This window comes from Giraffa tippelskirchi, chromosome 2 (assembly GCF_054371585.1).
Source record: "Giraffa tippelskirchi isolate mGirTip1 chromosome 2, T2T-mGirTip1v1.2.pri, whole genome shotgun sequence".
NCBI classification, from domain to species: Eukaryota; Metazoa; Chordata; class Mammalia; order Artiodactyla; family Giraffidae; genus Giraffa; species Giraffa tippelskirchi.
In genome coordinates this window covers 107,472,376-107,499,110 of record NC_137276.1, presented here as the reverse complement: position 1 = coordinate 107,499,110, position 26,735 = coordinate 107,472,376, and the positions used below count along the sequence as shown (strand labels likewise).

The 26,735-nt window shown below is 48.6% G+C and overlaps 1 protein-coding gene across 2 annotated transcripts in view; it reads right to left on the bottom strand.

The window, feature by feature from the left end:
• UBASH3A (ubiquitin associated and SH3 domain containing A) overlaps positions 1-22,622 on the bottom strand; it is a 36,071-nt gene extending 13,449 nt beyond the window's left edge. For both annotated transcript variants that reach the window (XM_081574196.1, XM_081574197.1), the window contains exons 1-7: positions 22,497-22,622; positions 20,298-20,351; positions 17,121-17,307; positions 14,456-14,654; positions 9,764-9,933; positions 8,377-8,585; positions 1,755-1,863 (exon numbers count right to left, since the gene is read on the bottom strand). In XM_081574196.1, the coding sequence (XP_081430322.1) occupies positions 1,755-1,863; positions 8,377-8,585; positions 9,764-9,933; positions 14,456-14,654; positions 17,121-17,307; positions 20,298-20,351; positions 22,497-22,609 (1,041 nt within the window). In that variant the 5' untranslated portion in view covers positions 22,610-22,622. The remainder of the gene's footprint in view (positions 1-1,754; positions 1,864-8,376; positions 8,586-9,763; positions 9,934-14,455; positions 14,655-17,120; positions 17,308-20,297; positions 20,352-22,496) is intronic.
• Between the last annotated feature and the right edge of the window lie 4,113 nt (positions 22,623-26,735).

Here is a 26,735-nt window from a genome sequence, read left to right as displayed (position 1 = left end):
GGAGAACGCAGGACTTGGTCATGCCTGGAGTCCAGGTCACTAGGGATGTTTGGGCTGAGATCACCGGGGATGTTATAGCATCCACTTCAGGGGCTTAAAACAAGAGTAGCTCGTTCCCTTCTGGTTCTGAAGGCTCAAAATGAAGGTATCGCAGGACCAGGTCCCCTCAGAGGCTCTAGCGGAGGGTCCTTCCTGCCTCTTTGAGCTCCCGGCGGTCCCAGCATCCTTGGCGTGTGGCCTCCTTGGTGTGTGGCTCCAGGTTCTGCCTCCCAGTCACATGGCCTCCCCCTGAGTGCTACTTCTCCTCTTCTACGCACATCACACCCTTGCTTTCGGTGATTTGGTTTAGAACCACAGGGTGATCCAGAACAGCCTCTCCACTGAGACCCTCATCTCAGCCCCACAGGCAGAGACATGTTTCCTTGTAACTTTCACAGGTGGCAGGAATTGAGACCTCACTTCTTTGGGGCCATTGTTCAGCCCACTACATGATTGTTTTAGCACACCTGTGGTCAGTTTTCCTTCCTCACAACATGGATGAAGTGGTCTCAGACCAGAGGAGGGTTCCGTTCCCAGGACTGGTGTCAGGTTCTCACCCACTAAACACCAGCATGTTCACACAGAGGCTGAGCCCGAGGCTGAGATCTCCAGCTAGCTCCTCTCTTTGCTCACTCTGAAAAGAGGGGGCTCAGCCTCAGGGAGCCCCAGCCCTAGTCCAGGCCAGTTTTCTCCCTCCCCAGTGAGACTGAGGCAGGCAGGGGTGGCGCCCGTCTGTGTCTGTCTGGGGTGGGCAGTCCTCTGTCTCCCAGTCAGTGGCTCCTCTTCCTGGGTCGTTGTCCCCCTGAGGACCTGGCTAGAGGTCACCGTGATGCCCTCACACTGTTCTGGTGTCCCCTGCCCTGTGTTCAGCTCTCGTCTGACCTAGAGGCAGCCTCTGGGGGCTGGTGGATTCTTGGGGCAGAAGCCAGCTGGCTGACGGCAGAGTTAGGGAGAGAGCATGGCAAACTGGGAGGGCTGGGTCTCTGCCTGGGAGGAGGACAGGGCTCTGTCTCGTGCCCCACCATGTGTCCTGGCCCTGTGAGTGACTGAGCTTTGGTCACGAGCACCGAGCTTTGGACAAGAGCTGTATGTGGACACTGTGGACACTGTATGTGTCCTGTGGACGCTGGACAGGTTCACAGCCATGTGTGTGTGTATGTGTATATGTGTGTATGTGTAGTGTGTGTATATGTATATGTGCGTATGTGTAGTGTGTATGTATATGTATGTGTGTGTATATGTGTATATGTGTGTGTGTATGTGTATATGTGTATGTGTAGTGTGTATATGTGTGTGTATATTTGTATGCGTGTGTATATGTGTGTGTATGTGTATGTGTATTTGTGTATGTGTGTGTATGTGTATATGTGTATATGTAGTGTGTATATATGTGTATGTGTATATGTGTATGTGTAGTGTGTGTATGTGTATATGTGTGTAGTGTGTGTATATGTGTATGTGTATATGTGTGTGTCTGTGTATATGTGTGTGTGTCTGTATGTGTATATGTGAGTGTGTGTGTGGGTTACCCTCTTCCCCAGGGTGGATGGAGCAGAGGGATCCGGTAGCAGAAGGATGGGCCCTTTGCGGGCCCACCTGGGCCTGAGCTCCGGGAAGCAGTGTCTGAATGAAAGCTGCTCCCGGGGGGCCGAGTCTCCCTGGAGCTGATCCAGGGCACGGCTGCGTGGCTCGTTTTGCATCGAGGGCCCCATCACCTGTAGGGACTGCAGGCTGCTGAGGCTCCTGGACAAGGGTGGTGGTTTGGGCTCCCCGTTTCGTCTGCTGCTGGAGCTCAGGTCCGGGGCGACACTGAAGGTGTATGTCCTATGGGAGACGAAAGGGATGTCGTGTCACGTGGACGCTGGGAGGCACCAGCATGTGATTGAGAACACAGGAGACCAGATGGGTGGGTGGGGTCATTTTGAGGGTGAAACAAAACAATGGTTCAAAATAGCTCTGTGCCCAAACGCATGGCATCTCCGGAGGAATGGTGGTGGTTTATCTTCTCCATCACCACCTGTTATGGACTGAACTGTGTTTCCCCAAATGTCTAGTCGTGATGCCTAGGACCTCCAAATGGGACTCTATCTGGAGGTAGGGCCTTTAAAGAGCGGATGAAGTTAAAATGAGGTCACCAGGGTGGGTGCTCATTCAACCTGCCCAGGTCCTTCTGAGAAGAGATCAGGACACAGAGGGAGGACCCTGTGGGGACACAGAGAGGAGACTACCATCTATACACCCAGGAGAGAGGCCTCAGGAGTTTGAGCTTGGGCTTCTAGCCTCCAGGACTGTGAGAGAAGGGACACCTGTTTAAGCTGCCCCATCTGTGCTACCTTGTTACTGGGCAACCAGGGCATCATCCTCTTAGGTTCACCTTCCGAAGGCATGAAGATGCTCGTGGTGGGGATGCAGGGCTGGGGGAGCAGAACAGACACATCAGTGCCATGGAAACACACAGAAAAGGCACCCATGCACGAGTGGGCAGGTGGGCAAACACAGTACCCAATAAGTTGCAGACAGAGTGGAGGCTGTTGCTTGTCCAGGGGATCAAGAAAGCTGCCCTGGGTGGGAAGTTGCTTGGGAGCTCTGAGGACCACCAAGGGCAAAGATCACAGTACACAAGAGCTGTGAGAACTCCAGAAGGCCAGCGGGTGTTGGTGCCGAGGTAGAGGACAGGGTAGGGGCCAGAGGAGGAACGTAAAAGAGGAACTAAGAGCCAATGGTCATGGAAATCCTCCAACAACAAGAAATTGCCAGGTTCCCCCAGGGGAAACTCAATTTATAAAGGGAAAGGTCACCTTTTTAAACTGTATGTAAGAATCATCTGGGCTTGCCAGGTGGCGCTAGTGGTAAAGAACCTGCCTGCTAAAGTAGGAGATGCAAGAGACATGGATTTGGTCCCTGGGTCAGGAAGATCCCCTGGAAGAGGGCAGGGCAATGTACTCCAGTATTCTTGCCTTGGACACAGGAGCATGGCAAGCTGCAGTCCATGGGGTCACACAGAGTTGGACAACACTGATGGGACTTAGCCGGCACACACACAAGAATGATCCACAGTCATCTCTTGGTTCCATTTCTTACTGGACCTGAACCTGGGTCCTGGTGATTGTGAGGCGAGGACTAGTTATACTGGAGTATAACTATAGTTATACTGGAGTTATACTGGAGTATAACTATATAACTAGTTACACTAGTTACACTCATGGGGCCTGTAGGCTGCTTTATAGCATGTGGGCAAGTTTCAAACAGGGTCGAGCAAAAGACATAGACATTCAGAGCAAAGAAATGAACAGTAGCTGGAGAGGAAAACAGGATAAAAAGAGAACTTATGCTTGATTTTGTTTTTAAGATGACAGCATCTTTGTCTGCTGGTGGGAGCCATTGGGGAGGGTCTCATGAGGACAGGTGATGCTGGTACAATGCCCTTGGAGGATGCAGGGTGCCCAGGAGGTGTGGAATAAAACACACTATGAATGGGAACCCTCAGCTGGGAGTTGGGACCGAGCACCACACTGTGGCGAGGAGAGAAGGGTAAGTGGCCCAGAGGCTGCAGGTGACCAGAGTGGGGGACATTGTCCCAACGTTCACCTCTCATAGCGGATAGAAGTGAAGAATGCAGTAGGTGGCCTGTGCACTAGATGAAAAAGTCAGACACAAAGCAGCTGGTGAGCAGAGTGTCTGAGATTTATGGTGTGTGAGGAGGCAGAGAGTCCTCGCATGTGAGTGACCGGTAAGAGAGCGTCATCTTTATTACTTTTACTTTCTGAAAAGCATTATCACCTTACTCTTTACATTGTAGTTTTTTTTTTTTTTATGATTTTAACATAGAGAAGGCTTACAATTTAAGCATTTAATAATCAGTATTAAAGATGAAGGCTGCAACCCAGGAGACAACACCTCAGATAGCTCTGAGAGACTGCTCCAAAGAGGCAGTGCTGTACTTAGTTGTTCAGTGGTGCCAACTCTTTGTGGCCCCATGGACTGCAGCCTGCCAGGCTTCTCTGTCCATGGGATTCTTCAGGCAAGAATACTGGAGTGGGTTGCCATTTCCTCCTCCAGGGAATCTTACCGACTCAGGAATCGAACTTTTGCATCAAAGGTGGCTTCTTCACCGTCTGAGCCACCAGGGAAGCCCAAAAGATGGCTCTGTTACATCTCACTTAAGATATGTTCCATTGCTTCTCTGCTTTCAAACTCTACCCAGGCCAGAAATCAGAAACACTGTCATTTAAACTTCATTCTATTTTTTTTGCCTCCTATTTAAAAATAATTTTCATTTTCTGTTTATTTCGACTCAGTGTGTGCTATACGATCATACAGAATACCACCTATTTTACACCCATTTATTTTCCTATTTTTGATGCACCCATCAGATAGGAACCCCTAACATACCAGGTCTCCTGCTCTGCCATCTAGTCTCTTTCCTTCATCAGTACCGTATTATAGATTTATAACATGCTTTTAATATCTGGTAAAGTAGATGTCTCTTCTCATCACTTTTGTTTTCCAAAGTGTTCTCAGCTCTTCTCTCCTGTTTATTCCCCCAGATAAATTTTTCAAACATTCAGTGAAGTTCCAACAAATGACCCTACTGGGATTGCCCTAGAAGATGTTTCACTAAACCTGGAAATGACTCTGACAGGATTCGTCTTTCTCCATAGTGAACCTGGTGTGTTTCTACTTATTCAGCCCATTCGTAAATGTTTTCCTTTCTCTTTCAGAGAGGCCCCAAGCCTTCCAGTTCTTGTAAGGCTGATGGCTCCCAGGCCTGCATCCCGAGACCCTTACCGGCTCCTGAGCTGGGAGTGGAGCCATTTCTTCTGCATATCAGGGGCCCACGGGCTTGGTCACCCGCCTTTCATCCTTACAACTGTATACTCAGTGCCGACGTGGAGTTTCAGTGTAGTTAAAGCATTTCTGAAGCTGTCTGCGAGTTGTATCTTCTCTTTCCATGTTGTTATCTCTCCTGTCTCGAGCGGTAAATCCTACTGGAGGGGTTCAGGTTGAGTAGATTTACTTGGCTCATATTCTTACAGCATTTAGGGCTTTAGCTGGTGGTAAATACATGAGAAAATGACCCCTGTACTCAGACCATTGATGTTTCTCCCTTCAAGTGAACACGCTCTCAGTATTTGTAGAGCCTCACGTTGATACAGGAAATGCTGATTGGTTTCCCCTTCCTGCGGGCGAGGTGGGGCCCCCCCAACACCCTGCTCGTGGCCCATGGAGCAGGTAGTGAAGCCTTATCTATAAATAACATCTGTGAAGTTTACAGTCAGAGAGAAAAATTGAATTTTTTTTGCTAGTCTGTCAAATGAAATACAACCTAGATTATGATGGGGATGTTGGCAATGAGAGGAAAAAGGAAAGAACGTAGCATGTTGATATTTCTGTTTTTCTCTTAAACCTCAGAAACCTACTTAATGCCTAACTTACACCATAGAGATAGATGTGTTTAAATTCTCCCTGACTTTTACCTGGGGCACAGCTGCCATTTGTGGGTTGTGTGGACTGTGTCCCAGCGTGTCTTCCAGAGATGCCAGAGTGAGGTACCACAGGCGAGGTGGCTTAAGGGACAGACACTTATTCTCACACAGTCTGGAGCTTGCGAGTCCAAGACCGAGCTGTGGTCTAGGCTGGCTCCTCCCGAGGCCTGTCTCCTGGGCGTGTGGACGGCCGTCTTCTCCCTGTGTCCACGTGTGATCATCCTTCTCTGTGCGTGTTCGTGTCCTCATCGCTTACTCTTCATGTAAGGACACCAGTCAGATGTATCGGGACTCATTCTTGAGATCTCCTTTCACCCCTTTAAAGAACTTCCCTGGTGGCTCAGATGCTAAAGGATCTGCCTACAGCGTGGGAGACCCGAGTTCGATCTCTGGGTCGGGAAGGTCCCCTGGAGAAGGAAATGGTGATCCACTCCAGTAGTCTTGCCTGGAAAATCCCATGGATGCAGGAGACTAATAGGCTACAGTCCGCGGGGTCACAAAGAATCGGACACGACTGAGCGACTTCACTTTTTCACCACTTTAAAGACTCATCTCCAAATATAGTCACATTGTGAGGTGCTGGGGCTTAGGATGTCAATATATGAATTTTGGGGACCCAGTACAGCCCATGACAACACCTTTATAACTTCTGAGCTACTTGCCACCAACTTGCTCTGTGGTTCTGGAAACTTATGGGCGTGTATTGCTTCCAGGTTGGGACTCTTATCTTGGCTCAGAGAGGATGTTTTCTCTGAGCTCTAATATTACCAGCTCCTTGTTTGATGGTTATACTACATTCTTCTCCGTGGAGGGTTGAAACCTGCTACAATTCGTGTATGAACTCCATTGTCATCATGCTGGTGGCCTCTGATCTTTTTCTTCAAAGTAATGGGCAAAGTAATGGTCATTTTGTTGCCAAGTGAATCCAGAGACCCTGAACTATTGGCACAAAGACTGAATTGTCGTATTGGAGATGGGTCACTGGTGCGGGAAAACTTTTCCTGCTTGGGTTGCATGTGCCAAGTGTGAATTCTTCACTGACACTTTCCAAGATATTTAACCACTGTCTGAGCAACAGTGTGTCTGCCCATAGCCTAGGTAGCTTTGGGACAGTGTCACTGAACTGTATTTCTGCTTAAGCAGTTAGCGATGTGACCTGACATTCTGGGGCCGCTTTCTGATTAAAAAGCTCTGAATGTTTAATAAAGTACACTTTTGGCCGTTTTAAAAGACATAGCCAGGACAGCTGAGTCTGACAGCAGAGCTGGATCTCTGCCTTTCTGAGACATAATCACAGGCCACTGTTTGCCATGAGTCTTCCCCAGCATGAATGGGGCTCTTCCAAAACACGGTCATCAGACACCCACAGCCCAGCTCAGCACTCAGTTTTCTCTTCTTTTGCTGTGACTCTTGTATTCATTTCTATAGAAAACTTGCTTCTAGAAGGAATAGTCCCAGAAATGTCCAGCCTAAAAGCTGGAATGATTATTTTGGTGGCAAGTGACTGACAGATTAACTGTAAGATGAAAAATGTAACAACCATAAACTCATTTTCTATAGTCTTTGCAGCATAGTTCTAGCAATATCCAGCTTGCCATTTGCCTGGTGTCAGCGAAGCTCTTTTGTCCTGAGCAAGGACTGGAGGACTTGCTAAAGGACAGGAGCCAGACAGAAGCCTGTGCCTCCTGGACCTCAGATGGTCAGTTAGGGTGGAACCAGCATCTTCTGCCTGTTACTCCTTAAATGGACTGACTGAATTGGTTCTACAAGGAACCAAGTGCTTCCTTAATTGCATGATGAATTGGCCCCTCAAGTATTCTCACCTCTCAGAGAGGATGATGTAGCCAATTATCTCTGCAGTCCTCGTGGTACCAATGTGCTATGATTTTGTTCTGGCTACTGGACCCATGGTGATAGCCACATCCAAAAAATTGTGCTTCTCTGGAATGACTGGTGTCCTTGCACCCAGGATGACTGTGATGGTCTCGTGGACGTTGTGTCCCGTTCCACGTCGGGTGTGGGAGAGCTTGGGGCCTGAGTCACACAGTGTGCATGGTGAGCACCAAGCTTGGCCCCAGGCTTGTCTGACTTCTCCCCCTTTGACCCAACTTCCTTATATTTTTTCCTTTAAACTTAAAATTGATTATCTTATATTTTGAAGAAGCAATGCATTTCTAAGTTTCAAAAATTTTAAAAATTATGCAGTTGTAGAGACCCAAAAGACCATTCTCCCAACTCTACCTTCAACGCTGTAGGGTAGCACTGTTGAAAGTTTCTAGAGGTTTTCCCTTCCAGGGAACTTTTAGGCATAAACATGCATATAAATATATGTGAGTACAGATGATCATGTTTTAATTCATTTGTTCCCCACAATTAGTACTATCCTATACACATTGTTCTGCAATTTACCTTGGATTTTTTTATATCAGTACATAAATACCTCCTCGTGATCATTTTTAAAAACCTCAAGTATTCTATTATATGGGTATATCATAATTGATTTCAGTGGCTTATTTTTAATTTAACTATCTCTTCCACAGTACTTGCATGCTTCGATAATTTATCAGGTTCAGAATAAGGAAGTGTATTTTGTAGTCCTTTGGAGATTATGATCTCAGAAAAGTTTTATAGCGTAATTGATGTCTTCTGAATGTTTTCAGTGGAAAGCCATGAATCGGTCAAGACATTTACCAGATACCTATAGGGATAATGCTGCCAGCATGGAGTAGGCCATTTTCACTGATAGTGGAATGATCTAGAAGCATACAAGCACGGTGAACACTGTTTCCAGACAGACACCTCTGTGGCTCCAAGAGAGACGTGTGGGCTGCGGGGCGGAGGCAGCACTCACCTGTGTCTCACCCAGGTGTCACACTCGCTGGCTCGCTCCGTGTAGTTCTCCGGCAGGAAGCCCCGGCAGCCCGTCTGCTGCGAGATCCCGATCACCCAGCCCTCGCTGGCTTCTTCCTGCTGCGTGGGGTCCACAAAGATGTAGTCCCCAGGGTTGAGCGTCAGCTCATCCACGTTCTGGGGTTTGTACTGGAACAGGACCCGCAGGGTCTGGAAAGGAGGTGGGAGTCTTCAGGTCTCGAGTAAGGAGGGCTTCTGTGTCTCCAGGACACACCCAAGCCTTTGGCTGATGACAGTGGAATGTGACCAAAGGATGAACAGACTTCTTTGGAGAGATTTAGAAATGGATTTTGATATCTACCTATCATGTCTCTGTCTCTCTTATCTATCTACCAAAGTATCTGTATTTGTGCTCACTCAGTCACATCCCACTCTCTGTGACCCTGTGGACTAGTAGCCTGCCAGGCTCCTCTTTTCATGGGATTCTCCAGGCAAGAATACTGAAGTGGGTAGCCATTTCCTTCTCTGGAGGGTCTTCCTGACCTAGGGATCAAACCTGAATCTCCTGCATTGGCAGGCAATTCTTTACCATTAGTGCCACCCATCTATCATCTATCTAACATCTATCAATCAACCATCTATCATCTATATTTCTGTATCTATTATCTATCTATCCATCATCTACTAAACATCTACCTACCTGTCTGTCCTCTATCAATTATCTATCTATACCTATCTAATTATCTATCTACCTACCTACCTACCTATCTCTGTTTACTTATTTCTTATATGAAAAATCTCAAAGCATAACCAGATGTCATATCCGCCCCCATTGGAGTGAGGTCATTTACAGCTTTTCCCATGTGAAGGAACACAGTGGGTCCATTCATACTTGTTCCATGGGTCTGAAAAGGAGTATAACAAAACCTTCTAAACCAATCAATCCCATGGGGAGGAAGTCCTGGACTGAGGTGTCACTAAATCACTATTTTAACAAATTAATGTATTCATAAATCTTTGCAACAGTCCATTTGTAATACCAGTCCCGTGGGGAGGGAGTCCTGGACTGAGGCTTCACTCAAGTCACTATTTAAACAAATTAATAACCAACATAATGTATTCATAAATCTTTGCAACAGTCCACTTTTAATACCAGAAATGTTCCTTTTTTCCCTCCAAATTTCTGGATGTCTGCAACTCATAAACAAAAGAATGTTAATTCCAAAATGCAGGCAACAAAATGATTTTCAAGAAGGAATTCAAATACTTCCTTCCACTGAATACCTCCAGTCAAGGGCTCTTGGGGTCAGGGCTCTGTCAGGCAGGCAGCAGCTCACCTGATCCCAGGGTGGGGGACCCAATCCAGCCGCCCGCCTAGGCTTACCCACCTGGTAGTGTACGAAGCGCATGTCCCGGGAGTAGAGCGCGGCTGTCCACTGGCAGCTGTGGGCGGGGTTGATGGCTCTGGCCAGCTGCTCCAGCGTCCTCTGGTGGTGAGGGTAGAACTTGTGGGCCAGGGTGAGATGCAGCTGCTTGGTGCAAGGCTTCACCGTGCAGTCTGTGAAAGGAGGCACACGGGCACCTTGACCCAGATGGCTGCACTGCATGCCCAGGGCTCCCCGTCCAGGGTGATTATGTGACCACGGTGGCGGTGCAAATGCCTTTACACAGGGTCTTCCTATCTCTGCCCATCCCCGCCCCCGCCCCCTGCACCAGCACTTTGCCAATGAGGCGAGGACTCAGCCCAGATGGGCTGCTGCATAGAGAGGTCAGATTGTGAAGGAGACGGCTGGGAGTGTGCACATCTGACAAGGAAGCAGGTGAGTGGAGAGAGTAGAGATACAAGTTTAGGGGGACATGCTTGGGGGGGGGTGCTGTCTATCAGTTTGCAAGCTACTTGCTCCAACAACTGATTCAAACCTCCCTTGTCCCCAGGATGCACATTACTGGGTGGCCTGGATGGGTGGGATCCCAACCCGGTCATGGTGTTTTGTTCAGTTGCTGAGTCTCTGGAAGAAAACACACAGCACCTCTAATATCGGCTGGCTTTGTGAAGCAGGAAGACTTTGGAGCTGCCAGGCCCTGGCCTTTTTGAGTGACCTCTGTCCCCAGGGCCCCAGCTCTCCTGGTCCTCATTCCAGGGCCCTCAGGCCAGTGGGCGGTGGTGTCCCTGAAGCAGCCAGGATCTGATTTCAGCCAGGCCACAAAGTGGCTCTGTTCTGGGGAGGTGGTGACCAGTGGAACTGCACAGACTTGGGAAGCAGATAGACCTGACTTTAGACCCACCTGCCCCATTTGGCAGGTGACCTTGGGGAGCGTCTTGGTCTGACTCAGCTTCAGTTTTGACAGCAACAACCTGAGGGTGAGACTTACTGGGCTGTCCTTGGAAACCAGCCTCTTAACTGTAAGGTCCTCCAGAGACTTGCAGGAGATACTAGCTGCATGCACGCTTGGATGCTCAGTTGCTTCAGTCATGTCCGACCGTGTGCGACCCTGTGGACTGTAGCCTGCCAAGCCCCTCTGTCCGTGGGATTCTCCAGGCAAGAATACTGGAGTGGGTTGCCATGCCCTCCTCCAGGGAATCTTCCCAACCCAGGGATCGGACCTGAGTCTCTCACGACTCCTGCACTGGCAGGCGGGTTCTTAACCACTAGCGCCGCCTGGGAAGCCCAGATACTAGTTACCCACGGGCAACGCTGAGCAGCTCACAAGGACCTGTCCTCAACCCAGCAACATCAATGACGCACTTCCTGGAGCCCAGACCTGGCGGCCCCACCAACGTCTTTATCCTCTGTCTGAGCCTTTGGTAGCAAAAGAGAAACCGCTGAGGTCTTCATGCCCCAAGCTGAGGGTGTTGAGGCGCCCGAAATAAGAGAGCGTGTGGGCGGCAGGGAAATTCCTTTTCTCAGGTGTTCCAGCCGTCTTGCCCGGGGTGAGTCAGCACGGCCTGGGAAGGGCCCACTGTGGTAGTCATCCGAGAGATCACCGAGTCACCGGCCTTCTGAATGGGCACTTGTGCATCTTCTCTCCATGGACCACGCCCGTATCTTCTCTCCATGGGACCAGGGACCATGCCCCTGAGGACTGTGCGCTGGCCAGGGACACACATGCCGGCAAGGCCCCCCGGAGCTGTGACTGACCCCTCCCGACCCACCAGGGTCAGGCCCAGGGCAGCGACCATGGAAGGCAGGGCAGAACCAGCTCAGGGTTGGGTGATGGACAGGGGGTCAAAACCAGCTCTCACAGGACGTGGGGCCGGTCAGCAGAAAACCCAGGTGGAGCAGGAGAGGGCTGGACTCCAGGGCCAGCCTTAACACTCACTGGCTCGGGGACTTTGTCGGTTTCCTGGGCTGATGTCACAAATGACCACACACTGGGTGGCTTAAAACAATGGCAATTTGTTCTCATGATTCTGGAGCTGGAAATGCAAAACTAAGGTGTGGAGGGCCACCCCCTCTGAAGGTTCTCGGGGAGGGTCCCTCCTTGTTCCCTCCAGCTCCTTGGCTTGTTGCTACATCACTTCAATGCCTGGCCTCTCCTCTGTGTCCCTGTGTTTTCTCGTCTCACAAGGACACTGGTCACTGGACTTAGGGCCTGTCCTACGCTAGTGTGATCTCAACTACTTACATCTACAAAGACCTTATTTCCAAAGAAAGTCCTTTTCTGAGGTTTTGGGAGACATCAATTCTAGGGGACACTTTTCAACTCACGATAGTGATCTCAGGCAGGTCACAGCCCTTCACGGCCCTTGGTCACTCCACTTTTAAAATGAGTGGCCATTGAGAGTCAATTTTGGTCAGAAGCAGGGGGTTGTGAAAGTAAGTGAGGCACTGGCTCTGTGTGAAGGCTAGCAGCTGACACATTGCATCCTGACAAGAGCCACGTCATCCTTTTAGAGACAGGGGGACTCCAGAGTCATCATCTGAACTCAGGTTTACATAAAGGAGACCACTCCTCACAAATGGCAACTCGCTCCAGTATTCTTGTCTAGAAAATCCCGTGGACAGTGAAGCCTGGCAGGCTACAGTCCGTGGGGTCGCAAAGAGTCAGACATGACTGAGCAACTAAGCACTCCTCAAAGACGTGGCTACATTTATAACTATCTAGAAAATATAATCCCAGACTTGTCAAGCCAGCCTCCAGGTGGAAATCTGGGATTGATGAAACTATTCATGTGGCCAGGATCGAAGTTCATACCTGTCTTGGGGGCAGAGGGGGGTCCTCCCACCAGGGCACCATGGTCTCTCTGAGCCTCAGACGCAGCACACACAGCAGTGCTGAGCACCTCTGTGTTTGAGGACCACTAGGATGTTCCCAGACAGGTTGCACTGTTTAAAGGGCGGGCCCAGTCATTCGAAGAGAAAGACGACTCAAGGGTCAGAGGACACGATTCAGGGTCACATCACCAACCAGGAATGAGCATAAATTCACACCTGAGGTCAAGTCCAGAATGCTTCCCACTAAATCCTAGCTGGAGCCCCAGTCCCCAGACCAGGGCTGCTGGTTGAGAAAAGGGAATTTGGCTGATTCTCAAACCGAGTCTAGGTAATGCCACCCTCCCCCCCACCCCCCTACCAAGAGGCCAAGGAGACTAGACTGTGCTCATACCTAAAAAATTTAAAGAAATCAACTAGGTTTTGTGTTTTACACACAGCACTGGCCCCTTGAGGACAGGTGTCCCAGGTGGGATGTGGGGCTGGGGGAGGCACCCCACCCTGCAATCCCCATTGTCACATGGCCGCACAACGTCCCCCTGGGGCTGTTTCCCAGCAGCTGAGTGTTTTGAAAAACCACATCAATGCGACAACGCTATTCTCACTTAGAGAAGAGCCCTCTGCTTGCTCGGAGTCTTTCTATTTGCTCACTTTTCTTAAAAATTAATTTTTTTTGGTGTATCACCAGTTCAGTTCAGTTTAGTCACTCAGTCATGTCCGATTCTTTGCGACCCCATGGACTGCAGCATGCCAGGCTTCCCTGTCCTTCACCATCTCCTGAAGTTTGCTCAAACTGATGTCCAGAGAGTCGGTGATGCCATGCAACCATCTCATCCTCTGTCTCTCCTCTTCTCCTCCTGCCTTCAATCTTTCCCAGCATCAGGGTTTTTTCCGATGAGTCAGCTCTTCACACTGGTGGCCAAAGTTATTGGAGTTTCAGCTTCAGCATCAGTCCTTCCAATGAATATTCAGGACTGATTTCCTTTAGGATGGACTGGTTGGAAAGTCCAAAGTCAGTCAGTTATGCATATACATGTATCCATTCTTTTCAGATTCTTTTCCCATATAGGTCACTACAGAGTATTGAGTAGAGTTCCCTGTGCTACACTTGTTGTTGTTTAGTTGCTCAGTCGTGTCCAACTCTCATAGTGACTCCATGGACTTTAGCACACCAGGCTCCTCTGCCCATGGGATTTCCTAGGCAAGAATACTGGAGTGGGTTGTCATTTCTACCTCCAGGGAATCTTCCCAGCCTTGGGATTGAGCCTGCATCTCCTGCACTTGCAGACAGATTCTTAACCACTGAGTCACATGGGAAGTCCCATACTATAAAGCAGGTTCTCTATTTTATATAGAGTAGTGTGTATATGTCAATCCCCATTACCCAGTTCATCCCTTCCCCCTTCTTAGTAACCGTAAGTTTGTTTTCTACATCTGTGACTCTATTTCTGCTTTGTAAATATGGTCATTTTTGCCTTTTTTTTTTTAGATTCCACAGATCAGTGATATCATATGGTATTTGTCTTTCTCTGTCTAACTTACTTTACTCAGGTTTCTGAAGGACATTCAGGCATTTTTATGCAGGTTCTAGGTAATTGCTAAGCCTCAAGCTAAGGCTAAGTCATAGTTGCTGGCCATAAAGGGCCAGATGAGGGCAAAAGTGACCTGGTGATGGTGCAGGCACCCCCGTGTCCCACCACCAGACTAGCCCGCAGGCTGACCATCACTGCACTGGGGAACAGCCTCACTCTTGCTGCCCTGGGCTCCACCCCTAGCATCTGAGTGTGGCAAGCTCAGCCCCGGGGACAAAGAGACTCCCTTCTGTAAACTGGGGCTCTGTGTCCACCACTGCCCAGGGCTGCCTACCTGCCAAGATGGAGGCTTCTGTGGCGAACATCACAGCAAATTCCCGGATGATGTCTGCGGGGCTGTCGTTCACAAAGAAGCCCAGGTAGCTGATGGAAGAATGGAGAACCAGAGGCACGGCCGAGGGGAATGCGCCCAGGGTCTTGTCCCCGGCTCTCTTCAGTGCCTCGTATAGACACTCCACCTTCTGGTCCTCGCACTGAGGGACAGAGACAGGATGGTTACCTGTTACCTTAACTGATGAGAACCAGGCAGCCATGGGAGCCTCCTTTCTGCTCCCAACACTGTAACACAATTTACCTGGTCCCGGTGTTTGGGTTGATACGTCTGTTCTATAGGTGGTCCCCAGTTCCTTAGGCGATTCAGGTCAAGCTCTTATTGGAATGGAATAGCCTCTAAGTGCCCAGGCAGGAAACCTTGGGTCTCTTGAACTTCATCCCTCACTCCATCTCGAGTTGACCCAACCCCCCCCCGTATTGCATCCTGAGCCCCTCTCCCACTCCCATGGTGCACAGCTGTGCTCAGCACTGCATTATTGGCTTCTGGGGGTTCCTGTAGGCTCCACTGAGGCAGCCCTGGGGTGCGCTGCTCAGAACTTAACCTACTGAGGAGGGTTGTGGCCTATTCCATGGCTGCTGGCCTTCAGACTGGGCAGCATGCCTCACACTTGGCCAGTGACTGAACCGTCCTTGTCTGCAAGGGTCTCCTCTGATGTGGTCTTGGCTTATAAGTCCATGTCAATCCCCACTGTCACCCACACACCCACTCTCTGGCCACACAGCTCCTGGCTCAGTGAGGAAGACTCCATGAGGCCATCGGGGACCCCAGTGGACCCCAACACAGCGACCCCCATGGGGAGCCGGCTGATCCCTCCTCTCCCCAGCAGCAGGCTCCCCCTGGGTTTCCCATAGCACTCCTTGCTCTCTGAGCTGTGAACCTTATCACTGTTGTTAACACGCACCCACAGCTCCCCACTAACCAGGAGCTCACTAAATTCACCCCTGTCATATCTTTGCAGCTCTCACAGGCCTGGAAGGCATGGGATATACCCACAGGGCACTCAACTCATAACCACCACATAGATGAACATCTCTTCACTCGTATTTCTTGGCCTCAGGCATGTAACCTTGGAGCATGAAGCCACGTTATACATAGAGCTGTAGTTGACGCCACCATGTGGTGGCTCTATGTTCTTAGAATCAGACAGAGTGAATTCCTGTTACACTCTTCTGCTGGAAAAGGACCCTCAGCCTCTAGGGCAGGGTGGGGGAAAGCAGGGCAGCTATCTTGGGATAAGGGAACTGTGTGTGTGATGTGTGTATGTGTGCATATTTGCCCATGTCTCAGTGGGCTGTGAGGAGCTGGAGCCCCAAGTCAACTCCCTGGTGGTCATGACCAGGCACATTCATTTCTAAGGTCAGGTTCAGAGCTGGCTTGGCTGCTACTCCTTTCCCTGATGAGCTCCCAGGACAAGCCATAAAGGAACCCAAGGTCACAAATGCCAGCAATGTCCAAGCAGGGTGACCAACTCACCCAGTTTACCTGGGACTCTTCTGGATTCAACACCTGGGAGTCCCTCCCCACCCCATGGCAAATGAGGGTGTTTTTCAGGGGCTCTGGGAGGCACTGCTTCTCCTGGGCATCTTCTGGAAACTGTCCTGCACAGGTTTGCAGCCCCCTTTCTGTGCAGTGCAGAGGAGCCTGGAACAAAGGACTCCTTGGGCCCCAGTGGGGATGCTGAGAGTTTGCTGACAGCAGAGCCAGGCTGGCGTGGGGTGTGCCCTCTCTACATTTTTCTGGTCAGGAGCCCCAGTGGTATCTTTCCCCTCTCTCATTCTCATGCCTCCCTCTTATCTTTGAGCAGTCCAGGTCCTTCTCACCTTCCCAGGACGCCTATAGAACTGCCTCTCTGACCTCTTCTGAGTCAGGGAGCTGGTCCCCAGGGCAGGAAGAAGTCCTGCATCTGTGGCTGGCCAATCTGTTCATTAATTGATCCATCACAGGCTTGTGAAGCCCCTACTCAGGCTGAGGCACTTGCTAGTCTCTGTGGGTACAGTAGTGAGCGAAGCCTGCTCCCTCCCTTGTGGGTTTCAGTCCAGTGAGGGATCCCAAGTTCCCAAGTTGCATCAGACACACTGCCGTGCAACAGGGAAAGAGCCACTAGATAAAAAAACAAAAGGATGGTGGGAGCATAGAGCACAGCAACCCTTTTAGCTGGGGAGATGTTGCTGTTTAGTCGTTGACTCTTTTACAACCCCATGGACAATAGCCCATCAGGCTGTTCTGTCCATGGGATTTTCTAGGAGAGAATACCGGAATGGGTTTCTATTTCCTTCTCCAGGGGATTTTCCCGACCCAGCAATCAAACCTGCATCTCCTACATTACAGGTGGATTCTTTACCACTGAACCATCAGGGAAGCCTGCCTGGGGAGGTGGGGAAGACTAAAAAGGGAGAAGATAAATGAGTTGGGTTCTGAAGGATGAATAGGAGTTGACCAGATGAAGACGAGGAAGAAAGTAAAGACTATTTCACACAAACATCACTGTTGTGGACCACTCTGTGAAAATAAACCCCTTAGTTTTATCCCATCACCACCTAGTTATTGCAGGAAATGACTCAGCTGCTATGTTGATGAGAATTAAATGTGTCTTGGGCCAACTCACCGTGAAGAAGTCACAGAGCGTTATATGAGGGAAGACCTCGTGGGCTCTGTTCTTGGCACACTGCCGCCTGCTCTCTCTCCAGAACTCTTGAAGCTTTTCCAGCAGGGGACCCGTGGGGCAGAGGAACAGGGCATACTCCTGGGGGATGGGGTCATCCAGAGAAGGGTCATTGCAATGGCAGTGTAGCCTGCAAGAGACGAAGGGACACTGTCACCTGGCACTGTGGCCAAAAGAGTCTTTCCCCAGGGAGGGCAGAGAGCAGTGCTGCCGGTGACTCAGAACAGCTGGCCGTGTATAGAGCACCAGGGTGTCTGCGCCCAGGCAGAACTCACCGAGCACAGGGCTGAGTGTGAGCACAGAGGAGCCAGGCATCCACCTAGGTCTCTGGGCTGTGCTAAGTCACTACAGTTGTGTCTGACTTTGCAACCTCAAGGACTGTAGCCCGCCAAGCTCCTCTGTCCATGTGATTCTCCAAGCAAGAGTACTGGAGTGGGTTGACCTTTCCTTCTCCAGTGGATCTTCCCGACCCAGGGATAGAACCTATGTCTCTTATGTCTCCTGCATTGGCAGACAGTTTCTTTACCACTAGCGCCACCTGGGAAACCAGGTCTCAGACCCTGGCTAGTCTGAGTCTCAGGCTAACAACCAAGACAAGGTGGGAAGGTGACTAAAACACTCAAAACCTGGTTTTCTAATGGTCTCTCTGGGTCAGGTATCTCCTTAGGGTTGAAGCTTTCTGGAAAAACCTGCATTTTAATTTTATCTCAATCTTCAAATTACGTATAAACATCAAAGCCCCAATGACCTAGACAGAACTTAGGTAGGTACTCTACTTTCTCTCAGTTCAGAAAGTTATTTATTTTTATCTGGCTGCCGCAAGCCTTGGTCACGCATGCGGGATCTTCCGATGTGGCGTGTAGGTGTCAGTATTTGTGGCACGTGGGCTTAGTTGCTTCTAGGCATGTGTGACCTTAGTTCATCCACTCCATTGCAAGATGGATTCTTAACCACTGGACGACCAGGGAAGTCCCAGAAGTTATTTTAAATACTATGAAAAATGACATATAGCCCCCAAGTCAGGTTCATTCTCACCAATAATAAAAAATGAATAAAATTGAGGCAACCATGAGATACCACTTTTCTCACTTGTAAAATTAACAGAATGCCTTTCAGAGGATAAAAGCTATTCTTCATTTTGTCAAAGGTGCCCAGAGACTGAAGGATGAATTTCTGCAACCTTTACATATAACAATTTGTCAAGATGTATCAATAGCATTAAAATACCCCTTCCATTTGAACTAATAAATCCTTTCCAGAAATTTATTCAAGGAAAAAAGTGTAGATAACACTGCATGTATAAAATATTTATTATACCATTATTTATAACAGGAAAGAAGGAAAAAACTAGAAAAGTGATAATAATTTTATCATGTAGTCACTGGAAATTATAGATTCGAATAATTTTTGATGGCTTAGAGAAGTGCTTGTGATATAACATTAAATTTAGAGAAGACATGAAATATACACAAATACCTTCTTCTTAACAATAAAAAAACACCAAAGAGGAAGCTTTGCTCCCTTTATCATAGCTCACTTTCCTGCTCTAGAAGAGGATATCTCAACTTTGCTTTGTTTCCTTGTAGACATTTAGGTAACAGGTGCATAGATAGCGCTTGTGTGTATTATTTAAATCATAAGCTATTGTTCAAATTATACTACAACTTGCATTTTTTACTCGGCAATATGTTTTTGCAATCTCTCCCTGATGACACTGTTGACACACATACATCTGATTAAGTGTGTCAGAGTGAACCTTCTAAGGGCTATAAAACAGTCCATACTTCATCCATTCACGCCACTGATGGACATTTAAATTGTTTTCTTCTTTTAAAACTAATAGCACTGTCATTAAGATCTTTTCACATTCTTTATTTTATTTTTTGGGGGCTCTCCGGGGTGTGTGGGATCCTAGTTCCCTAACTAGGGATGGAACCTGCAACCACTGTATTGGAAGTAGAGTCTTAACCACTGGACCAACCACCAGGGAAGGCCCCTGTACATTCTTTTTAGGCTCTTTGTGTTTCTCCAAGGAATGTACTAAGAACTGCCAGGCAGCATCTACCCACATTTTCAGTGTTGACATTCATCCCAAATTGCAACCAGGAAAGTGAGAGAGAGACCACCTTCCCCTCATCCTCACCACCGCTTGAAACTGCCTTTTGTTGTTAACAGCATCCTAATTTGCACCCTCATGATTACCAGTGAGGTTGGGCCACTCTTGCAGAGTCCAGGGGACCCACGGTCTCCCTAATCCTTGGCGGGTCTGCTGGTGTGTCTGGCTGAGTCACCACCAGCAGGGACCAACCGTGACTCTCACAGCAGTACGTTCGTTTTGAATTTCAATTTGGCAGCTGACTTTAAAGTCACCCTAGTCCAGAGGGTCCGGAGTGTTTCCTTTTTTCCTCTATAGGGGTTGCATTTTTGCCCTTGGCCTAGAGTTTTTGGAGGAGGAGGGGGTTCCCGCTGTGGACATGATGAGCCCCCAGTGTTCACCATCCTACTCTGGGGATGGCCCCCTAGCCAGTGGGACCTGGGGTTTCTGTTTGATTTTCTGCAGCTATTCCAGGGCTGAGCATGAGGGGACTTCCCACCGAGGGACAGAATGATGGCATCATGGCACACGTGGGTGGGCCTGAATTTTCCTGGGTCAGGAGACCAAGTCTCCTAACAGTGGGTGGCTGGCAAGGCCACAGAGCTGGAGGCTGGCAGGGCTGCCTGGAACCCAGAGCTATCCTGCACCCGGCACCCTTAAGGTGCAACGTGTCAAGGCCTGGGGGCTTTCGCCACCACCTGCCAGTTCTCCCTCCATCAGAGGTGGAGAGAGTGGCGACCTCGATTTCACATTAGCAAAAATGTCTCTTTCTTGTTTATTCAACAAACCACATGAATCTTTTTCTTCATTAATAGTCACATTGGGATCGGATCAGAATTTTAAGAAATCTTAAGAAAGCATTTTTCAAAGTTTTCTCTCTTTTGTTTTCTGTTCTATCTGGGGGCTTTTTACTGCTTTCCCTGGGCATCGTGGGCTGCGTGTAGGTGCCTGCCTGCCCAGGTGATCCTGGGGACCTCCCAGCTCCCCTACAGAGACCCTACAACATCTGCAGGACCCCCACTCACCAGTCTGATGCCTCCTCTGCCGTCTTCCTTCCAGTGGCTGCCAGTGCCTTGAGCCTGTGGGAGGCAGAGCGCAAGGAGCTCTCAGAACGCTGACTTTCATTCTTTGAAAAATGTCAGGGTTGGGGGGGTGTCTCTGCAACACACCGGACCTTCAGGAGGGACCCCAGGGGGCTGGATGGTGAGACCCCAGAGTGGGATGCAGTGCCCAGGCCTCCACCCTCTGCGCAGCATCACTGTGGTTTTGGAAACACAGACTGCTTGTATCTCTCCACTCCTACCCATGATTTCCCTTCCCTGGCCCCCACCCCCAGTCCCTGGCATGGAGACTAAGGATTCATGTCCTGAGGTTCACCCATGCCTGAATCCCACCTCCTTGACCCTCCCCCATGTACTTTCAGATCTTCAAGGCAGCCGTGCAGGGCCACATCCCTGGCTTGTACATGTGCCTCCCTGACCAGATGCCCTAGGGGAAATGGCACAGGGTCTTCTAGGCTTGGCTCAGGTGTTCTTCCTCCAGGAAGCCCTCCCTAAAGTACTCAAGGAGGGTGCCTGTGCAGCTCTCCTGTGCTTCCCCACCACACACATGGTCACTTTGCCCCTCATCTCAATAGACTTGTGTCTGTCTGCCTGTCCAACCATCTGCGAGCTCCCTGGGCTTAACTGTGTCTTACTCATCCTTGAAACTGAGATGTATGTACAGTGAATTGAGTTTAACCGCAGGGGCCCAAACTAGACAGAATGGAGTTTGATGAAGGCAATTCATCCTCAAATTTAGCCTGGATATTGCCAGGAACCTGAGATGGCCACTGCCCAGTGGGGCTATTTCAGAGGATGCTGGTGGGGCTGAGGCCACCTGGAGAGGTTAGCAGGAGACTTAACAGGGTGCTCCCACCCCAGGGAGACATTTAAAACATGTTTCTCCACCTCCAACACATAGCTAATGTTTAAACTGGAAGGAATTGGGTTTATTTTGGTCACGTCTTGCGGCACATGAGCTCTTAGCTCTCCAACCAGGAATTGAACCCATACCCCTTGCATTGAAAGTATGGTGCCTTAACCACTGGACCATTAAGAAAGTCCTTAAATTGGAAGGAATTTTAAGTATGCATCCAACGGCAACATCAGTCACATAATAAAGAGTGAATTTTACAAGCACCGGGACTGGGATTCCAGCTCTGCCCCTCCCTTTCTTGCCTCTATGTCCTCGTCTGCACCTGATGGACAGTGCCCAGGATGGTATCCAGCCTACAGCAGTCACCCGCACATGCCTGATCCTGTCCCTGTCTTACAGACCCCCAGTTTACTATGAACACAATGCGACAACAAAGTCCTGATTTGGGTTGGGGAGAAGAGTGGTCCAGCCTCAGTCATTCCACACAGTTGAGCAGGGGTTTGCTATCTGTTTAAGGCGAGTTTGCCCCCTCCCACATCCACAGTCACCCAAGGGGACTTCTGATATATTTCCCACGTGAATACTTGAGCAAAAAGGACCAGATCTAAGAACAAAGTGGAAACTGTCACGGCTGTCAGGCTCAAAGCTCATGGTTCTGGGGGGATCCTTCCCTGGAGAAGGGCATGGCAACCCACTCCAGTATTCTTGCCTGGAGAATTCCATGGACAGAGGAGCCTGGCAGGCTACAGTCCATGGTGTTGCAAAGGAGTTGACACAACTGAGTGACTAACACCTTCACCTTCCCTCTTTGGTGGGGATATTCAGGGTGGAGTCGTCTCTGTGTTGCCCTTCTAAGATCACATTCTCCCTGCTCGGGAGGTTCCTTAACCATTTCAGTTCATTATCACACAGTCAAGATCTCTTATCCGCAAGGGGTTTCTCTGGACGTTTAGAAGTAACATTCCTGTGTTTCAACAGGTCCCAGCTTCAGAGACCGCTCCCGACCAACTTAGGGGCTTTCAAAACAAGTCTCAAAAGCTGCCTGTGATTATCCAAACTGCCCACAGAGGGGGCACAGCCAGGCATCTCCAAACCCTGGTTCCAATTTCACAAACTTCAGGATTCCACCATCACCAGACAGCTCGTGTCGTTTATAAAAGCAGAAAAGGCCTCCTTTTGAGATGAATCCTGGGCCTGCAGGGTGCACCCCTTGACAGGAAGTCAGGGCTCTGAGCAGCCAGCGGTTCTGTGGCCACCACAGGGTCAATCGGGGTCTGGGGAGCCGGGCCAGCCCGGGCGGTACTCACGCGATGTGGGCCGGGAAGCCCATGCCCAAGAGGGGGTCCAGGAGGGAGGCGGTGCTGCGGCCCTTGAGTTTGTTGAAGACCTTGGCATAGAGCTGGGTCTCACCCGCTGCCATCGCTTCCTGCTACAGACTGAGGCGAGCAGATAAAGCTGAGAGGCTGAGGCTGAGAAGAAAACCTCAAGGCCTTTCTGATCTTTCTGACAAAGCTAATATCCTGTTTGCATGAGATACTACTTTTCAGAGTTCTCTTTGCAGAGTGTGGGTGCAGGGTCCACCAAGCCCCTTCCACAGTGGGGTTTGGGGTCAGGAGGTCATGGGATCAGCCTTGGTTCTGACTTGGGCTCCACTTGGGAGGAGTCTGCCTGGCATGGGTGGGAAGGGAGGCTGGGGGAGGGGAATCCAGGGTGGGTTTGTCTACTGGGTCCCACTGGCAGCAGAACCCTGAGCCACCTGGATCTTAGTTTCCCTATCTGTAGAATACATTAAACTACACTACTGTCCCTCATAGTTCTAAAATTTTTGGCTCTTTGAATTGTTTATTGACTTCTTTTCTTTTCTGTAAAAATTTTATTAAGTTTAACACGCATGCAGAAAAGCTGATGAATCCTACATGTACAGCTCCTTGCGTTTTCATAGTGAACTGACACCCCCTAATCCTCTAGGACCAGCAGTAAAACAGAGGTCCTCAGCCTGGGAATTTTGGCCCCCATTCCCAGGGACCACTGGCATTGTTGGGAGACATTTTGATTGTCACAACCAGAGGAGGGGGTGTTTGCTAACTGTGCCTAGTGGGGGGAGGCCAAGAATGCTGCAGCATACACGACAGCAAAGAAGGGTCCAGCTCAAGATGTTAAGAGTGCCAAAGTTGAGATCCTCTGTTCTAAACGTCACCAGAACCTTGGGAGCCCCCTGGCCCCCAGTGCCCCACCCCCAGGCTCCTAGTTTTCTCCTCCCTTTCCCACGGAAAGGTAGCTGTTGCTCTCACTTGCATTATTAATTTTGCTCATCTTTGAACCTGACATAAACAGAACTGTTTAGTATGTTCTCTTCCATGTCTGGTTCCTTTTGCCCGAAATCATAAGCATGAAATTTATCCATGTTGAGAGTAACCATAGTTCACTGTATTGCTGCATAGTGTTCCATCAGATAAATGCACCATGCTGTATCTCTCTAGTTCTCAGTTGATGTACGTTTGGGTGCCTTTCAATTTTGCTGCTTCAGACATTCTTGGTGTATTTCTTTGAGTACCCGATGTGCGCATTTCTGTTAGGCACCTGTCTCAGGGTGGGATTGTGCGACCACAGGACATGTTCATCCTTCATCAGACACTGCCAAGCAGTTTCACTCAGCAGTCATACCAGCTCGCCCCCTCAGCAGCAGTGGATTGAAGTTCCTGCCCACACTTGATGTTATCAGTCTTGCAGCCAATCTGGAGGTGTGTCGTGGTATCTCACTGTGGTTCTAAATTTGCATTTCCCCAAAGGGCGATGACACTGAGCACCTTGAGACGGGTTATTGGCCGTTTGGATTTCCTCGTAGAGGAAGGGCTTCTCCTAGTGGTCCGCCATTTTTAAACTGGGGTGTTTGGGCTTTCTTATCCATTTGTGGAAACTCTGGAGGTGAATCTTTTGTTGGATGACTTTATTATTTTATTTTTAATTAATTAATTAATTTTTAGTGTTTTACCGTTTTTAAAAGATTTTTTATTGGAGTATAATTGTTTATAATGCTGTATTTCTGTGGTACAGCAAAGTGAATCATCTATATGTATATGTGTATCCCCTCTTTTTTGCACTTCCTCCCAACTGAGGTCAACACAGAGCACTGAGTGGAGTTCCCTGTGCTATACAGTAGGTTCTCATCAGTTATCTGTTTTATACATAGTAGTGTGTATATGTATAAAGCATCTACTTCTGCTTCATCGACTATGCTAAAGCCTTTGCTGTGTGGATCACAACAAATTGTGGAAAACTCTTAGAGAGATGGGAATACCAGACCACCTTACCTGCCTTCTAAGAAACCTGTATGCAAATTAAGAAGCAACGGTTAAAACTGGACGTGGAACAACAGACTGGTTCCAAATTGGGAAAGGAGTACAACAAGGCTGTATATTATTACCCTGCTTATTTAACTTGTATGCAGAGTACATCATGTGAAATGCTGGGCTTGATGAAGCACAAGCTGGAATCAAGATTGCCGGGAGAAATATCAATAACCTCAGATATGCAGATGACACCACCCTTATGGCAGAGAGCGAAGAGGAACTAAAAAGCATCTTGATGAAGGTGAAAGAGGAGAGTGAAAAAGCTAGCTTAAAACTCAACATTCAAAAAATGAAGATCATGACATCCAGTCCGATCACTTCATGGCAAATAGATGTGGAAACAATGGAAACAGTGACAGACTTTATTTTCTTGGGCTCCAAATTCACTGCAGATGGTGACTGCAGCCAAGAAATTAAAAGACACTTTCTCCTTGGAAGAAAAGCTATGACCAACCTAGACAGCATATTAAAAAGCAAAGACATTACTTTGCCAACAAAGGTCCGTCTAGTCAAAGCTATGGTTTTTCCAATAGTCATGTATGGATGTGAGAGTTGGACCATAAAGAAGGCTGAGTGCTGAAGAATTGATGCTTTTGAACTGTGGTGTTAGAGAAGACTGTTGAGAGTCCCTTGGACTGCAAGGAGATCAAACCAGTCAGTCCTAAAGGAAATCAGTCCTGAATATTCATTGGAAGGATTGATGCTAAAGCTGAAGCTCCAATACTTTGGTCACCTGATGTGAAGAACCAACTCATTAGAAAAGACCCTGATGCTGGGAAAGATTGAAGGCAGGGGGAGAAGGGGACGACAGAGGATGAGATGGTTGGATGGCATCACTGACTCAATGGACATGAGTTTGAGCAAACTTCAGGAGATGGTGAAGGACAGGGAAGCCTGGTGTGCTGCAGTCCATGGGGTCACAAAGAGTCAGACACGACTGAGCAACTGAACTGAACTGAATAACTTTTTCTGAGCTTCCAGCTCGGTGGGTAAAGACTCCTCCTGCAATGCAGGAGATGCAGGAGACTTAGGTTTGGTCCCTGGGTCTGGACAATCCCCTGGTTTAGAGCATGGCAACCCACTCCAGTATTCTTGCCTGGAGAATCCCCATGGACAGAGGAGTCTGGCAGGCTGCAGTCCATGGGGTCACAGAGAGTCACACATGACTGAGTGACTGAGCACATGCAGTAACTTCTTCCAAGCTGTGGTTTGCTTTTTAAAAATCTCTTAGTAATATCTTTGGGTGGAACAACATTTAATTAATTTAGCAATATTTTCTCTTATTGTTAGGATTTTCTACATCCTGTTGAAGAAATCACTGTTAATACAATATGGATGTAGATAGTCTCCTATGTTTTCTTCTTGGCCAAGTTTACAGTTCATATTAAGCTCTACTATCCATTTGAATTAATTTTATATATGGTGGGAGGTAGAGGTGAAAGTTCATTTATTTCCCCACGTTTTTGTTCATTGAAAGGACTATCCTTTGCCCAGTGAATTGCAGTAGAATGTTTACTGTAAGTCAGTTGACTGACTATGTATCAGCCTGTTTCTGACTCTATTATGTTTTATTATTTGACTAGTTCAATTTTGTGTCCACATTACACTATTTTAATTACTGTAGTACTGAGCCCTCTGATTTTGTCTCCTCCTTCAAGGTTGTCTTGTTCCTCTACACCCTTTGATTTTTCATATAAATTTAAAAGTCAAGTTGCTGTAGTGAGCCATTGGAAGGTGCAGAAAGACTCTCATATGTTGCCAAATTGGTTCTCAACAAAGGGGCCAATGTAATTCATAAAGTCACTCATTCATATCCAATGCTTTGTGATCCCGTGGACTGTAGCCTGCCAGGCTCCTCTGTCCATGGGATTCTCTAGGCAAAAAGACTGGAGTGGGTTGCCATTCCCTTCTCCAGGGGATCTTCCTGACCCTGAATCGAACCTGGGTCTCCCACATTGGCAGGCAAATTTTTACAGTCTAAGCCTCCAGGGAAGCCAATGTAATTCATAGGGGAAAGGATGATGCTTTCAACAAATAGTGCGGTAAACTGCATATCAGTATGGAGAAAGTATGAATCTCAACACTTTCTTCACATAGTGACCCCAAATTAAGTCAAAATGTATGATGGACCTAAATGTGAAAGCTAAAACTGTGGAACTTCTAAAAGAAAAAAGATATCTTTCCTATGTTGGAGAT